The sequence below is a fragment of the Pygoscelis adeliae genome, unplaced genomic scaffold (genome assembly GCF_000699105.1).
Source record: "Pygoscelis adeliae isolate BGI_AS28 unplaced genomic scaffold, ASM69910v1 Scaffold406, whole genome shotgun sequence".
NCBI classification, from domain to species: Eukaryota; Metazoa; Chordata; class Aves; order Sphenisciformes; family Spheniscidae; genus Pygoscelis; species Pygoscelis adeliae.
In genome coordinates, this window is record NW_008824995.1 from 23,087 (window position 1) to 41,330 (window position 18,244).

The 18,244-nt window shown below is 37.0% G+C and overlaps 1 protein-coding gene across 1 annotated transcript in view; it reads left to right on the forward strand.

The window, feature by feature from the left end:
• Positions 1 to 910: 910 nt before the first annotated feature.
• Positions 911 to 18,244, forward strand: part of LCP2 (lymphocyte cytosolic protein 2 (SH2 domain containing leukocyte protein of 76kDa)) — a 32,345-nt gene continuing 15,011 nt past the window's right edge. The window contains exons 1-5 of the mRNA XM_009326153.1: positions 911 to 1,203; positions 4,791 to 4,853; positions 8,534 to 8,580; positions 17,134 to 17,199; positions 18,117 to 18,148. Of these exons, the coding sequence (XP_009324428.1) occupies positions 1,126 to 1,203; positions 4,791 to 4,853; positions 8,534 to 8,580; positions 17,134 to 17,199; positions 18,117 to 18,148 (286 nt within the window). The 5' untranslated portion in view covers positions 911 to 1,125. The remainder of the gene's footprint in view (positions 1,204 to 4,790; positions 4,854 to 8,533; positions 8,581 to 17,133; positions 17,200 to 18,116; positions 18,149 to 18,244) is intronic.

Below are 18,244 nucleotides of genomic sequence, written 5' to 3' on the forward strand. Positions count from 1 at the left end.
CAATGACTAGAAATAGCGAGAGTGATGCATTTCATTAGAAAGAAGATAAATTTTCCTCTCCAGTGCTTCAGAAGTATGCATCTATTCTTACTGACATAGGAAGCTGACAAAATACCACCTTTTGTGCAGTCTGCTGGAGCAGATGTGAACAGTGGCCCCAAGCATTCATACCAGCACAACTCTGGGAGGAAGCTCCACATCAGGAAAAGGGAGAATGGACACGCTGGCTTTTTTTAAAAAACAGGCACATTTGGAATTACTAAATGTAGTCTCCCCAAAGGGACCGACAGATAGGATGGTGCCTGAATTGGCTATACATGACAGATGCAGTCTATCATGTCCCTGTGGTAATATTATGGTTCCGTGGATTCTTTTTCAGACACAAAAAGCCTCATTAGAGGTAGCTGAAAAACGGAGCACTGAAACAATGACGATCTAATGATTTTTCATCTAAGCTTGTCCATTTTTTAGTTTCACTGAGAGATTCCTTATTTGAAGGAATGCTGACTGCAATTCCATCCCCAATTCATGCATACCTCCTTATGTACAACTCCAGCAATAACATTTTATTGTTGTATAAATCAAGGAAAGATAATGTGACACTTCAGGTAGTGAGGTAAGTTGAAGTTGTTTCTCTTAAGTGAACGTTTTCTTCTTTGGGGGGGGGCTTGCCTGGGCTAGACTTGCACAGAAGCAGTAAACGATGTCTATGCCGATGTTTTTCTACTGTACGGAGTGTGTAAATACATAAATATTTATGTATGCAATTACAAGCAAATAGGGTCCATAGGAGCTTACCTCTATGCAGCAGGCAGAACATTTTCAACACTTGCTGTGCTTCCTTGTTTACTTATTTATATTCAGACAAAGGAAGTGGTAAGGCTGACTAGCTGACAACTTTTCTGAGAAGAGACCATTTTGTATTAGAGGAAGCAGTATCTCTCTTGGATGTCCTAACAACGTAGTTCTGAATTACAAAAAAACAGGACTTAAACAGAAAAAGCTGGGCATTAGGCAAGGAATTACTGGGCACGCTGGAGGTGGTCACACATGGGGAATAGATGGCTGTTTCATCGATAGCACTGCTATGAACGTTCTCTAACTGCCTAGGGGAGAAAACTTACAATGGATTTGCGAAACATTCCCTACCGTTCAGACGTGGTTACATGGAACCCAGATGACTTGGCAGAATATTTTAGGACGGTAAGTTTAACTGTGTTTCATCTTTGTATGATGGAGGAGCAAACTACTGTAACAGTTTGTGCTAAATTTACATATTTTTATAATGGACAAAGCTTGCTGCAAAACTAAAAGCAAAACCACTGACAATTAAGAAGCTGAGCTAAACTGGCCAGTGAAACCTATAAAGGAATCTTGAAAGTGTGTTTTAAATTGGGTATAAGAGAAACTCATGGCTTTTCAGAAAAAATAGACACTTTACTACAACAATTGTTGATATAACATATATTAACAGCTGTAGAAGGCATTAATGTCTGAAGATTGCAAGCTTTCTAGGTCATCTTCAATGATTTTCAGAAGAGAGATTTTTTTCCAAATTGCTCGGTGTTCACAAATGAGCCTCTGAATGTCTTTGCTAATCACATGCATGAGAACCCAGCCGGGAACTTAACAGTTGTGGATACACGGACTCCTAAATTTTTTAGGCTCAGCTGGAAAAACCTTTCGCTTTTTGGTTTGACTTCCCTGTTCTAAAACTTCTTGGGCAAAACTCATGGCTCAAGATTACTAGCTACCCCTTCTTTCCTGCCACTGTTACTCTTTCTGACGTTATCTTGTGGGACTAGCTAGGAAATTCTTTCTTTTGACATCTTTTTCACTTGTGACAATCTATAAATTTCATTTTACAATGCCGAGGAGTTTCCACACTGAAGAAATACTTTGAAAGGCAATACAGGAATTCACTGCCAATATATATCCTCTGCACAGCAATGCTGACACCTTTCTAATTGCCCAGGAATGTGTAACTGAGCCAATTTTACTGAAATTTCATTTCTGTGTGTTCTCTCTAAATTGCTTATTTTTCAATTCACATCGGAAATAGTGCCTGCTCCATCTTCCTTGCAACTGAATACGTTCCTCCCAAAGTCCGAAACTGTCAGCCTGGAATTTGACATCCAGATCAGTCAGAAGATTTGGGAAGATTTTCAAGCAATGCCAGCGTAGCTGGTTAATTTTTAAGTGAGCTGTCAGACTAGACTTGTAAAACCTGGAACATTTGGGCTTCATTTTGAAATAATGTGAAATTATTGTTTCAACAGCTCCTATAACTCTATAAGAGCTTTCTTTGTGGAGTTGAGGCAAGTTCGACACTAGAATGCAAAACTAGCTAATAAAGACAAGCAGATCAAACACAAAGTCTATGTCTACCAAATCTCCAGAGAAGTGAACTGCCAACTACCTGCAAACCTCTAATTTTAGGGTGCAGGGGTTAGTGGCACAGGACAGCGATACGAAGAATTGGAGATGGAACAGATGAGATCGTTAGCAACAGGCAACTTCAGGCAAATACAAAAAACATTACAACACTGGTGCGTGGTGGTTTGGATCACCGTTTCCATGAGACTAAGAAGGGAAATGACTTCCTGAAAGAGTTGAAAATGATATTCTTAACAGTGATAAAAGGATCAACTGCAAGTGCTATCATAACTGAATGGGCCCGGTTACGTTAATTTTTTGAGTACCTCCCCTCTACTGATCCAGATACCCCACAGAATAGAGATAAGCTTGGCATTCTGCTTTTGGAGAGGTGATTCAGGGCAAAAGCTGCTTAAAGTCACCTAACAAATCTGTGTAAGACAATAATGTCAGCCTAAGTCAGCCAGCTCTAGGCAACTGCCATAAGTGACCAGATCTTCTCCCCAGATAAACTCATACAATTTCCCTCACACATATCATTAAAAGGCCGAATGTTATACCTTAGGAATGCTTTATTTGCATGTGACTAATATATTTTGCCTGCAGCCAGATGTTCAAAGTCCAGGATTCAAGTCCAAGAGGGATAAGCAATTTTTTTTCCTCCTAAACTGAGATAATTGTGGGATGATTTTCAAAGGATAATCATATTCAAATCTTCTCTCACCTGAAGTGATTGGTCATGGCACAGGGCAGTGGTAAGATTTTCATCAGTTCATTGTTAGCTTACACCTTCATATTACCAAAATTCAGCCAGCATACACATCAGTAATTTATGTAACGAAACTATGGTGTATTACTGGCATGAATAAAGTCCTCAGTTTCTGTCAAATAAGAAGTCTTGATACTTAACAATAGTCACATCTAATTTATGATTCTAGGTGTGTTAACTTAAAGTTTATGTTAATTTAAACCATGCATTCAAAATAGGGAAGGACCAATAAAGAACCAAACCTTCAAATAATTTCTAAAGACATTAAATTTCTTTTAAAAAAAGCAAAGATGTTCCTATTTGTAATATCCCGAGGGTTATTTTTAATAGCTAAACAGTATTTTTCATCAATTACTTTAAGAATGACATTAGGTCTCAGTCACACTGATGTGTTCTACCAAGTATAGCAGTTGCTCACTGCTGCGTCCAGACTTGTGCTGGTAACGCCATGATAGCACTCGCTATATGAAAGAGACATTATTTATAGGTCTAAGTCCTCAGTCTGCACAAAAGTCTTAGTCTATATCCTAAAATATTTAGCAGAGTTAGGTCTGTTTCTGCATATGAGTAACTGAAGGTGGCTCCTAAAAATATTCTCTCAGCCTTTCAGATGTTTTCAGGATCTGTTCTCATATAACACCAAGTTACAGGATTACTCCTTAAAATGAATAAATAGGATAGAACTAAGAAAGGACATAATGCTCCCTATAAGATGTTCTCTGCTTTAGGGGAATTATCCCAGCAGCACAGGATCATTTGTCTGCATAACTTCCACTGACTAAAGTTTCAGGCAGAACCAGAGCCATTCTTCTGTCTTGAAGGCTCCAAAAAGTCACTTTGTCTGGCCGCTCTTTGGGTTCTTTCTGGTATGGGCTTGATCAACTTGAAACAGAAAAAATGGTTTCTAGCCAGATCAAAAATATAACCTGTGTTCTCACATTATGCTATTATCGTTCAAATAAAAAAAAAAACCTTAAGACACCCACTGGAAATATTTAAGAGTCACGTCTTGCTAAATGTGGCTAGTTTTTTGGCTTTGGGTTTGTTTTTTTTCCCTAAATCCCCCAATTTACTGTTAAATTTTTGCCTGGTGGGACCAGGAGCTTTCTTTTCTTATGTACACAATCAACTTCTAAAATGCATGTCCTTGTCCTAGATGCTACTGTAAAACACAATATTGTGGAAAAGCTTTCCAAATGTTATAGATAATTTCCAGGATTAACAAGCGACATTTCCATTCAGAAGAGGAAGCTTTTCGATCACAACAATGAATTCAGCAACTGGGATCGGGGCTTCAGTATTCCAAGATGCTAAGGTTTTTGCTGTACTTCCTGTTTTCCACAACTGTTCATCCCAGTCAGTACCGCAACGATCCATTTTCCAAATATTTCTTTGGGCCAGGCAACTGTGAGGTGGTTTTTAAATGTGACAAATTACACGTTCCTAAATGGAAGAAAATCCTCAAGTCCACTGAAGAATCTTTGTCTTAAAAATCCATTTTTATAGAACAAATTGAGCCATTTAGACAGGCTCTAGCATACAGAAGGGTAACTTGAAGCATCTACTCAAAGCTAGCCGTATGCCTAAATGTCTTAATCCATTCTTATGATTGAGGGTGCAATAATCATCTTCTTTTCATTGACAGTTAAAGTATAAGGACTGTGAGAAAGTCGTGAGAAAGCACAGCATAAATGGACAAAGGTTTTTGGTAAGTAGAGTTGTAAAATTCCTTCCTATAAAATTCCAGTCAAGTGATTGTTTCAACTACTCCTTACTTTGCATTGGCAGATGCAAAGTACTTAGCTCGCAGATGGTTACTGAGGTATAAATATGAGAAGTAAATGCCTTTGCTAAAATCAGCCAGACACCTTGGTTTAAATATGGAGTGCTGGGAACCCAAGCATGTTGTTTAATATGCATATATTTTAGTATTTTTTAAACTGACAGGGAAGTTATAAAACCAAAATCTTGTCTCGAATTCATCTCTTCCTTTATAGGAAGTGCTTGTTTGCAAATACTAACTACAGAAAACTCACATATATTAATTGTCCTCTCCTACTAAAGAAGACACAGACTTGGTCAGAATGACTGGCCTTCTATTGTAACCACTATTTCATGCTTCTGTAGTTAAACTTAGATTTCTTCGGCAGCAATACACAAAATCAATGAACTTTAAGAGCACCAAAACTAGTAAGCAAAGTCTCAGTGGGTTTAAATCAACATTGCTCCAGGCTTTACCAACAACTTGGCTTAACTTTAGAAAAGCTGACACTTTCCATTGAGGTAGCTGCTGTTTTCAGGTCTTAAATACACGTCCATGGAGATGTGTAAGGGCTTTTATTATTGCTTCATTTTACTTCTATTTTATTTCCAAATATTAATTATTCTATTTTCCCCAAAAGTAGTCATCTTGATCATCTGTATAATTAGTCATAGTGGGGAAATCTATGCATAGCCCTTCTAAAGCCTTCCTATTTTTTTATTTCCTTGTCCTAATATATCAAGATTTGACATTTTGTTGAAATGTGACATAAAAATTTTCAAACACCTTTTGTAGGAACAGGATATTACACCTCCTTCCTACTGGGTGGAGTCAGAATTATTCAGATGTGTGTCATAGGACTGATCCTACTAACCCCTAAGAGATTCTCCTTAGCTCAAGCACTAAGGATCTGTGGCTGGAGTGGGAGTTCTGGCTTTGGAAGCATTATGAAATTCTGGAAGTTTGTGAGGTACAAATAACGAGCAATAACTGTGTGATTCCTAAGTGACTTTTGTAATTTTTTATTATTTCCAGAGTGTTTCTGTAAATACATAGCTCAGAGTGCAGCACTTCTTCAGAAGCATCCTAGTAGATTCAAAGGAGGTTTTTCTATTAAGTAAGCAAGCAGATGCTCACGTCTGCCGAGACTTTTTTTTTAAGCTTTTGACCTACTTGCCAATTGTATAATGCAAAAAAGGTTCACCTGTTAAACAGAACAACAAAAGGAGACTTTAAGTGGAATATTCTAGAGTACAATGCAATCTTGAAAAAAATTGCTTCTCCATATGATTGGTTTTTCTAAGAAATATCTTTTTACATTTTGTAGTTTAACTGCCAAATTACATTTGCACAGAAGAAACTGTTAAGACTGAGTGTTTGCAGGTTTTGTATCTATTGTCAGATCTATATGGTAAACCTGACTGTAAAAACATTGCTGTCTTATTCATCAGAATAACATCCTAGTTTCAAAGTCACATTTCTGTATCTACTGGCTACCACAAGGAAAGTCCAGTTGAGATGTAGCAAGAATAAAACCAGTGGGATTCCATGTAACTTATTCTAATAAAATCCTCTAATATTTAAAGTGGCAACATGGCCCTTTTATGAGAGTTTAAACCCATAATACTTGTCAGGTTTATCACCAGGATAGAATTCCAGAGAGAAGCTTAAAAAGTCTTTAGGAAAAGTTACGATTCTTCAATAAATCCTGCAGGACATTTCCATAAAGGGAGTACATTTTTCTGTGTTTTACTCCTGTGAGTACTCCCAGAGGCAAAATAGTGCTGGAAAACACAGGGAGGATTTGTTCTGTTCTGAAAATCATTGTTAGCATTGTGAAACAATGCGTAATTAGAAACTTCTTACTGTTGGCAGTAAGACAGAAAGAGCCAGACTATCATCCATGTTCCAAAGAGGGTTTGCGAAGCTTGTGATTAACTAAACAAAACACTTTCTCAAAAGGCACTAATTTGTCCTAAACTTGGAGTTGCACATGGTGGAAGAAGAGAGGGGCCAACTCTCTCTGCAGGAGCATCCGTAAAGCTCTCAAGGCAGACCATCTCAGCTCAGGTCAGGAGTAATCTGCAATCTCATTGCTATACTACCATTGAGGGGGGAAGAAACACTCTCCTCCCCATCCCAGTTTCTAGAAAGATTTTTGTTATGCTGCCAAGGCTGCTCTTAAGTCCAAGGAGTTTTCCAGCTACATCTCCACTAGAACATGTGATTTTACATATACTGTGATGTTTCAGAGAAGGTTCTTAGCACAAAACTCTCCTCTACTCCAGCAAACTGTTCTATTCTAAAATTTACAGTTTTACACGGAACCTTTGCAATCATGCACAACTTTGCCTGATTTCACCATGCAGACATGAAGGAATTCAATACATCTAGCTTCTGAAGTCCCTTAAGTACCATATTTTTTAGCTGTACTAAAAAGATGTGAAGCAAAATAGCATAAAATCAGAATCTATGGTAGAAGTTTGGCTTGCCTACAGGAACAGCTCTTTACAAAGGGCATTTCATTGCACATTGCTTTAAAACTACAAGTGTTTAAAAAAGCATTTGAAATATTCTGTCCTTTTATATTTACTGTGAGAAGCATAATTCCAAAATTGCCAGGAAGAATGCCACTGATGATGATTTCAAGCAGACCATGCATGTTCTGTTGAGCTCACACCTGTAATCAGTAGCACAGGATGTTACCAGGATGTAGTTCTCTATTAATTGTTAGACACTGTCCACTGAGATGAATTATAGTATCACAAGACTTCTTTAATAATAAATACATAAAGACTATGTTTTCCTGTATGCTAGGTGATGGCAATGTACAATGAAAAGCAATATCCAGCAAGCAAGAGAAAGAAAAGAGAAAAAAAAATTAGAAGATTTAAAAATAGTTCTGGAATTTTTTGGTTTACTGTCTGTTCACCTGCTTTAGCTTAAGTATCTCTGACAATGTCTAGGGAGGAAGCTGTTGCAGAAGAGGTTTTATTTCCAGTTCTTCTGAGAAGCAGAGCAGGGATGGATTTTAACCTTGCCTATAAGTCAATGTGACCAATAAAGAGCTGGATTAGAACCCAAATCAGAAAAGCAAATGACTTCAACTTTGCACAGGGTCCCATTGATTTTATATTAGTCCTGGAAGAATGGCTCATCTGCTGGTAAACAAACAAATTTGCCCAACTCTCATCTGATAAAAGCTGGTTTAAGATTTTACTTTCTCCTTACAGATCTTTTTAACGAGCTATCATTAAAACATTCTAGCTACAGAAATACTTCTCTATGAAGTTAGATGTGATTATTTTGCTGAAGTCTTTTGTGTGTAAACAAATACACATGATATTTATTAACCTCCTACCTAGTTTAAAACAACTGGCAGCAACATAAAGTAAAACCCAACATCCAGCAAAACAAAAACAATATAGAGAGAATTTTTTATTAAAATGGGTTCACTTTTCTTATGAGCCGTGGAATGGGCAGGCTGTTATCTTGCATTGCTTTTCTATGCACTTTATGTTCCTATCAGGAAACTTCATGCCACATTTTTGAATATACAAACTTCTGTAAGTCACAGGGTGTTCCATGGATAATTTTGTGACATATACCATCTGTTTCCTTTTCAGAACATGTCTGAAAATGATATCCAGAAATTTCCCAAACTCAGAGTGCCGTAAGTAAAGCTAAACCAATTTAACACTAAAAATAATCTTAGCTGGTCTGCAGTGAAAAGTCATAGGAAATAGCAGGCGAATGATTTGCAAGTGATTAGTTAGAAACCTGTTTATTGCACTGTACTGAGAGAAAAAGAAGAACGTTCCAAAATAAAAGGAGTGTTGTCATGACTGCTTAAGCACAATGATGCGATACAAAAAAATTGTCTGGGGGATGATCAAAAGAACTTGTCCATAAATTCTTTGACTGACAGCAGCTACACAAAGGTTAAACCTTTTTGCGAGTATTACCTTCAAAGTATGATTTATCTGTTCACTTCTTAACTATTGACTTTAACTCAAAGGAAAAAAAAGTCAGGTATGTACACAACAGTTGAGGAGTTCAAGCGATTTTCACCACGTGCTTTTCCTTTAGGTAGGCATTAAAGATAAATCACTCTGGAGCATTTGATTCAGTGTTAAATATCTTTCCTTAACTCCTGTGGATTAGGCCTTGAAGAAGTTTTGCATTTATCTGAATAGCTTTCATAATTTCATAGAAATTACTAAATGAAGAACAATATTCCCATTAAATCAATACTGAGTAACAGAGAAATTACCTTCTTCTAATATTTCATGGTGAAAACCGAAGGATTTTATTTTGCTATGAGTTGGCTGGTACATATTTAAGCTGGAAGTTAGAAGGTTCCTAACCATGGGACACATGGAGCTCTTCATGGTCTTCTAAAGAAAGTAAGGAGAAAAAAAAGGAATTCAAGTTGTTCCAACATGGCTGTTTCTTTGTTGCTCATTTCCCAGTTCCAGACTCCCTCCCTCTACGCATATCTTGATTTTGCTACGGGAGATACAGTCTGCTTCACCTTTTCTGATGCATCAGAGCTTGTGTAAGGTGTTTTGGTGAAGCTAAGAATACTGAAAAATTTTGAAATACCTGTGTGGTCTGTCACATTCATGCGCTCATGGGTAAGCTGGTGGCTAGATCTGAGGGCAGGAAGATACCTCTGTTCAGATCAGATATGCAAGGACTTGAACTAGAAGGCCTCAGACATGACATGTTTCTTAAGACCATATCTATATTTTCACACAATAAATTTCCCGATGATAGGGATTGGTGGTGTATGATGTGTTAGTAAGGGGGCCCAGGTGCTATAAAAAAAGATGCCTAGATGTTTCAGCATTTTTGAACTTACTGTCAATTAAAAGCAACATTTAACTATGGTTACTGAGACTGAGGGACCAGAGTTACACCAGATTGTCTGTGAAAAACTCATCTTACCATACTTTAAAACACATTGCTTGTAATTCTCTGATAATTTGTCCCTCCTTAACAGTCCTTTGGTGAAATTGCCTTCTGTTGTCCTTGTCTGAACTTCTAATTTTGAACTTTTGGTGATTTCCTTTCAAATTCTTGAGTCAAAAGTGGTCAGTGGAAGGTCTAATAAACACACATACAAGAGATACTAATGTCATAGGTGATCAGTTAAAATGAAATCTAATAATGTGGAGTTACTCCTATCTCATCTGCTCTATTGATATCTCAAAAATGTTTTGAAAATCAGATTTTCACAGTCCACTTACCTTGTAACCCTCTAGCAGAAAGTGAACAGCCTTTTCTAGTCAGATCTTGTGGGTTTCTCAACAAGAAGAGAACTTGAAATCAAGAGCTTTAAAAGAAGAGGGAAGCTTGGTGCACAACTTGAAGAACTGAATAAATAAGTAAATTAATAAATCTGAATGAAAGTTCTGGAACTAATGCCTGTGTTCTCAGCTTTCTCCCCACTTACAAACAGGGAAACAAGTCATGAGAGTATTGTGAATGTACATGGAAAAAGGTTGGTGTGATGTGGGATCCTCCATGTAATGCCACTGTTTAAACAAGAATTTAGAGCTTTAATAGGGAAGAGAACTGGTTGCCATTTAAAAAAAAAACAACCAAACAACAGAATAAAATTCATGGGTAGAAGAACCTGTTATTCTTTTTAACATTAATTTCATTACTCAGACTTTCATTATTCAGAACCTCCATGCTCTCACCAAAATGGAAAGTGCGTGCTGTTGACTTCTACTAGAACACATTCACTCCTTACTTTTATATCACAATGCAAACTTCACCTAGTACGAAGAGGTTTTATAGTACGTGATACACAACAGTGTTAAAATCTGAGCATATTCTGCAAAAATGTTTAATATAAATAGCAAGTGTCACACTTACAGCATTGACCAGTGGGATGAATAAAAAGTACATTTACAAGAGAGATTGTTCTCCAGTAACTTTAGCGGGGTTATGCTGACCCACATGTACCGAGAACAGAACCCAGCACTTACAGCTATACAAGATTTGCAAACCACAGCCTACATTCACACAGACCTGCTGAGCTGGGTATGTGGTTTTACTAAATATATAGGTTTGAGCAAATCTACTGATTAAGTTTTGAATATAACTGTGTCATTACTTGGGGATGATTCTGTGACTTTTACAAGAATCTTTAAGTGTCTAAGTAGGTAACAGTTGTCATTACAAAGGATGATAGGCCACTTCCTGAAACTAATAAAACCCGCCACAATCTTCTGTTATTATAACAGAATTATTCTTTTGCAATTTAATCTCCACCAGCCATGTTACAGGCGCACATCTTCATGAACCTTCTTTTGGCTTACTTTTAAATACCAAAAAAGGATTTAAACACTATTTTGAAAATTATAATACTTCATAAAATCTTTAAAACTCTCCATTAAAAGGGCTGAACTCTTTTTTGAAAACTTTGCTAAAAATTTACCTATATAAGAGCACCATATAGAAGTGGCTGATGCATCCAGACAGACCTGCAAGTTTTATTCTGGCTACAGTTTTGCAGGCAAAAGGGTTAATGGACAATAAGTCTGCACAGGCTTCACTGCACCTGCATGTGCATAGGCCACACAGAGACTTCTTGAGGGATCATAACAAACTCCACAGTCCATTTACCTCTGTAGGGATTCCCGTTCTTGTTTGTGGTCACCACCTAACTTGTACACCTGCCAGAGATACTGAGGTCTTGTACACACGGTGATCTTTACTGGCATGGTTAAGGAAATCTATCCCATATGTCTATTGGGGCATGGTATCTTGTGGAGGGTGGAAAATGAAGACTGAATGAAGATCAACTTTGTCACCGAGTATTTGAGAGGATCAAAACCAAAAGTTGCACTCATCTTTGAGTTATGTCTAAAGCTGTGCCAAACAGAGCATCAGATGACTAGAAACCCACATGCCCTCCTTTCCTTGCAGTATCTAGGCCTTTAAATAAACCTGCAGATTTGAAACTATTCTTCGTTTGGGGCTTCTCTGATAAATATAAGTAAGTTTTTACTCTCATTCAGAATATTTACATTGATGATGCTGTCACTCTTTGGAACCGTAAGACCTCTTGCACTTATGTTGCTATTAAAGCAAGCTTAGGGAGAAGTTTAGAAAATTAACTTTGCTTAATGCTATATTTTGATTTAACATGGAAGCCTTTCTTTCATTCCCACTTAGGTGCACAGCAGAATCAAAGGTGTAGCTCAGGCACAAGGTCCCAAAGCAAAAGGCAGAGTACAGCTCCACTCACTGCTTCACTTTCTCTCTTTCCTTTAGACAAGAGGGAGGTGACTCAGTCTTTGCCAGTTCTGTGTTGTAGCTGAACTGCTCTGGGTGGACATAGGGAAGAGGAAGCGAAGAGAGATTCTTGGACTGGTTTAAAGGTCCAGTTCAAAAGGCAGTACTTGGACACATGCTGAGCTTCAGTCAGTTGTTCAAGCTAAATAGAAAATGCCAAATGTCACCACATAGTATTTCTATCCGAATATATACATTTCTATTTGAAGATACAAAGTATCAGCTTTAAATCACTTGGTAAAAGTTTACTTTTACGAATACTAACCATATCTTAAGAATTTAAGTATAGTTACTATTCTATGAAAAGATACATGCCTATCTGTTCCAGTGACCTACAGAGGTCTGCTATGGCACTGATGAACAATCTTTGAAGACCTGATACTGCATGATTACATGTGGTGGAACCCAGTCTCCAGGTTCCAGACCATGAAGGGTTTTCCCTGCTTCACTTGTTAACAGATTTAGTGGAAATCTATGGTCCAGGATACATTCAGCCATTATCCCAAAGTTATCACATTGCCACAGACCTTTAAGGAGCAGCAACATTTGGGCCAATTAATCTATTGGTAGGAATACCTAACACATACATTTTCTCCCTTTTCCCACTGAGAAATTAAAATAAATAATCGTGGCATGACCATCAGCTTTAGAGATTGGGTTACCATGAATGTAGCGGTCATCCTAAGTAAGAGATAGCATCATGGTTCACCTAACAATTTGTTCAGTTATTAGTAGCTTGGCTCAGCTGCAACCTGTCTTCTTCAAACATACACTATGCCAAACACTTGGCATTTGTGAAACAATATGAAAAACTGTTAAAAACTGTAGTGTTATGTTTTTTGTTGAGCTCATTCATATTGCTCTTGTACTTGCTATATTTTATGAAAGAACCATTTAAGTTAATATTAGTACCACTAGGTTAACACACACACCTGAAGCTTCACAAACAACACACTGCATCCTGAAAGAGTAAGTGGTACATTGGTGAAACAGGGAAGGAATATGGTATATTTTACATAGAGCAGACACTGAATATCTGTCTTAAGCACTAAGTGAAACTCAGACCTACTCATGGGGGTGTAATTAATATTTTGATAGTAAATCTAATGAAACGAAAGGCCAATATACAGCTTAAGGGACACAGGGAGTTTTCTTATTGATCATTGTCACTATTGGCAGTCACAGAAGGTCATAAAGATTTATACTTGTGGACAACAAATGTGAGTCTTGCAAAATATTTTAAAGCACATTCAACAGAATGTGCCTTACTTAATGTGGTCAGAATTAATAAACAAAAAAAAAAGCAAAGATCTCATTCAAAATAACGTTGGTGGTTTGTCAATACCTGAACCATGATCCAAACACTGAAATTGGTCTTTGCCACTGTTATTGTTTACTATCTTGAGAGAAAACATTTCAGTTTTGAGTAAGTCCAGGTACTAATACAGGCTGTTGATCCCTTTGGCTATCCTCAGCGGCAGGTTGCTGGCAAACCTGAGATTTGAAATTTTCAACCTTGGTCAGAAAGCTTATGGCATATCCCATAGCCCTTGTGAAAATTTCCAGTAATAAAAAGAACATCATTGCACTAAAGTACATAATTGCATCTGCCAGTTCCAACATGGTAAGTGTGCTGAGTTCTGAATGGGACACATTCAGAGCCTACAAACGTGGCACGGTCTGAAAGTCATTTTACTTTCAGGAGAGTCAAAGTACAAACCTAAAAATTAAGAAATCTATGGTGCTTAAAAGGTATACCTTGGGCAGAGGTGAACATGTGTGCCCACATGCTCTCTCAGATGAGATGCTAAAGATTGTTGAAAGGTTTAGACCATAACTGATATTGTCAGTTTTGAAGCCAACATAATAGTATTGCATCTGCCCAACAGACTTTTCTCAAAGGCCAAAACAAAGACTTCATCACACACTGTGCTCTTGACAGTGTCCAATATGCAACTTCCTGGTCCTAGAGGACGTTGCCTTCCATCTCTCTCACCCATCTTAAGTCCTTTATTCCAATACAGGTAAAATGGATTTTACTCATGACAACAATATCTGCAGTTAAGTGAACAAAAGCCAGTTTTGGAGTACTGCTTTGGGGGTTGGTTGTGTGGGTTGCTTTTTTTTTATTTTTGACTTCCTGCCAGTTTTAAGCAAAGCATCTGGTGGAGGAGATAGAAAGAGAAAGAGAAGTCTGAGTAACATTTTCTGCAAGTGCTGTTGCCTTATCCTCTCCTATCATCCACTCCCACAACCCAGAAAGCAGTGTGGTTTTGGTACTTCCTTCCTCACATGGCTACAGACTCAGCTGCTCAGTGCACCGATCTTCTGTAATAATGTTGCTTGTAAAGTGTTACCCTTCTAAAATTTGCTTTCTTCTAATAACTTCTCTGAGCCATTGGTTCGAAGCATTTCAAATAAACTTGAAGTAAAGATTAGATGCTGTATTTTAAGCAGCAAATGATTCATTTTTTGGCAGCAAGATAGGATGAGCAACTTTTTCCTTTCAGTTTTTCCTCAAAAACCAGTTGTGTAAATCCTCTTAGCAGCCAAACCAGGTTTAGTCCAGAAACCTTCCAAACACTCAGGTCTCACTGATACCCATGGAAGTCTGAACTGAAAGAATTATGAGCTCTAAAACCAGTGATCTTCATTTTACTTCTTTAGCTGAAAATAAACACAATATTATGAAAGATCCTTCCTCTACCTCTTCTACAACAGAGAATAAGCCACACACAAGTTCCGTAATCCACTTCTCCACCAAAGCACTGGTATACACAGCGCGCTGTTTACCCCGGAACATTTCCTCATGTTTCACATGGAAGTTATTGTTCACAGAGCAACTTCCTTATCACCTGCAGCAGAAGGAAATGTCTTGTGCAGAGAAGTGTTGATTGCATGGGAAAGAAGAGGAGCAAAAGGAGTCCTATGTCTATAACTTGGCATTTTTCTTGTTTTATACAATTTGCTTGGGTAACGATGTCAGATTTAGACAGCTGTGATCCTTCTTAAATTATTAACATTTGTGCACGTGCTTATTTCAAAAGGGGCACATATGACAATATTTGCTTCAAATCAGAAAATTGCAAAGTACTGTCTTAAAAAAGAAAAACCAAAAAATATTCTTCCTCTGCCTTTCTATTTTCATACTTGGATCCTTGAGTACATATCCTCAACTTCAGATTATCCATCTTCATCCTTTTCAGACAGCACGACCGTACTGATCTGAAATTGCTTGTTCTCTGATACTTGCTGGCAGCCTGATCTGTCCCCATAGCACTTCCCATAATCAAACAGAGAAACCCTATGCCCTGAATTTATCTTTTAATTTGAATTACAGTGAGGTAAGTATTAGGAAAGTAGCAAGGGCAAGAGAAGGGCTATTCAAAATAAGAGAAAGATTTTTAGCATGGTTCAGGATCAAAAACAAATAGTATGTTTTTGCTGGCTTTTTTTTTTTAATATTAGATTGCTTGAAAGCTTGTCTTCCTCAAGTCCCAGCCCAGAAAAGTAGTTAGACATGAAAGAGATGCACAAATGAGATCATTTGGAAAAAACTAGGGGATTATTATTGCTGAGTAGCAGAAAAAGACATGAAAGAAGAAGAAAAACAAAATGGAGAGGTAACTGCCCAGCCATAAAAAAAGATTTTACAATACTGATATAAAGTTTTATTGACCAGATCTAAGATGTATGGAAAAGAATTTTGCACTAACAAACAAAAAAAACCAATTTTACAGAATTTAGAATCTGAGAGAAACAGACATGTTGAGTTCCTGATTTTTTTCATACTACTTTTATTTCCACAGTTACTGTCTCTAATAGACCTAAATAATATAAGCTAGAAGTAAAATGGAATATTTTTAACTAGATGTATGTAACCAATTTGCTTTGCTTGTCACAGGACTTTCTTGGTGGGACTTTCCTCAAAAAGAAATAATGAGAATTAAGAATCAGACTATGACTCATCATAAGCTTTCTTTGAAACAAAAACTTTATGTGAAACAAAATAATCATAGAGGCAAACTTCATTACTAACAGAGCAGAATTCTGTTGCTCTCAGTGGCCTTAATTCTGTTAATCTCAGTAATGACTGTCCTGTAATCTCAGAGCTGTTCTCAGGGAGTCCGTCAATATAAAAACTCTCAGTCCCAGATGTCTGTGCTGGCTACGGATGCCAGCAATATTAGCAGCATAAATGCATGCTCCTGATCAAAATTTTACTCGATTGCATTGCATTGGTTGTTATTCACCCTACTGCTGTATACAAACTACGCATGAGTGATGACAAACACATCCACTCAGAAAAATCTCTCTAGAGGTACAGCTATAGTCTTCATATGTTCCATGAATATTTCTGCTCTGCCCTGTCCTGCAATTGTGTTATAACATGGAACTAAATCAACCTTTTCACCTTCTTTACTGGGGGGATTCTGGATTAGGTATATCTTGGGATACAACTGGGAGGGAGGGAGGAAGACAAAAAGAATAGAGAGTAGACATAGGGTACATTTAATCCCTGTTTTTGCAACCATAAGCTTGGTAGAAGCTGTTTCCTGAAGCATTTTCCATGCAAAATAATACAAATACAATTGCCACTATTTAAAGCAGTGTTCTAGTGCCTGATGTCTACCACACCCAAAGTTTCTAAGGCTTGCTGGGTTTAATGTTTATTTTTAAGCTTGATCCAACAATATGGGGTTTTATCTATGTAAAAAAAGGTCTAGTTTTCAATTGGATATGCTATAGTGCAACTTTGCAATGAGATGATAAATTCAATATTCTTACCACATAGTAAATAATAATTCTGAATTACCAGATTTAATTTAGTATATATTAAGGGAAAGCAGCTAAGAAAATGACTCACAAATTTCAAGGAGTTTTTTTAAACTATTTTTGTGTTTCTTTTAAATAGAATTGTAAGTAAATTAAGTCAAGAAATAAACAGAAATGAAGGGAGGCTATCTTTCTTTCCAAAATGGTAAGTAAAAAAACTCAGCTTTCTTTTTCAAAGCTTTCAGATATATCTTTTCTGGACAGTTTTCCATTTGGCCAGTAATACCTGGGTCAGAGGGACAGCCTGGAAATTATATAAAATAAAACTCTGTTTTGTTAATGTCATCTGTTAAGAATAGCAAAGCCAGAGCCCATGAACACCCTAGATACTTCTGCCATGTCCGCAACCAAGTAACATATAAATTTCATACAATTTTCCACCTGAGTAAATTAATTTTTAGGAATGCTATAAAGCCTAGCCACATAGTATTGCATTAATAAATCATCAATACATTTCACAGAACTATACTTCGTTACACTTCTTAATACTTTATGACTTATCATTGAATATAATATTCTTGCAATAGAAAAAGAGCAAAAATTGCAAGAACGTTACATGTGAAAAGAACAATTTATATTCGTATACAGTGAAAAGCTAAGTCTAGTCTACACAACATGGTTTTACATCATCTGATAACATGATTTTACACCTTTGCATTAACTAGAGTTCAAAACTAGAATTGAAAACCATAAAAATATTTATCAACCCTACAAATATTTATGAACTTGACTATCAGCAGCTTGAATGGAATTAGTAAAGAAAGTTTCTATTTTCAGGACTGGGGCCCCTGGTAAATTTATTTACTGAGTCTCCTTGTTTCTAAACGCTTGACCTCACTGACTTGAATTTTTTTCAACACAGTTTAGCTTACATTAGGATCCTGTATGTGAAATATGAAGTAGTGTGTTTTTGGCATTTTGGGCAGAGTTAAACTCATCTATATAAACTTCATTCTACTGTTAAAGCTAACTATTACCTTTATGCGCAACAGATTTTAGTATGCTTCAAACATTTAAGAATTGCAAATGGAAGGAATTTATTTTTTTGTATCTTTGTTGTAGGGCCCAAACACAAAAATGTCCTGAAAATCCAGGTAAGTGTGTGCTGGCAGACAGTCTCTAACAACAAAAAGTGTTTAAAAATATTAAAATATTAAGTTCATCTCTGCAGGGCAGAGTAAATGGGGGGG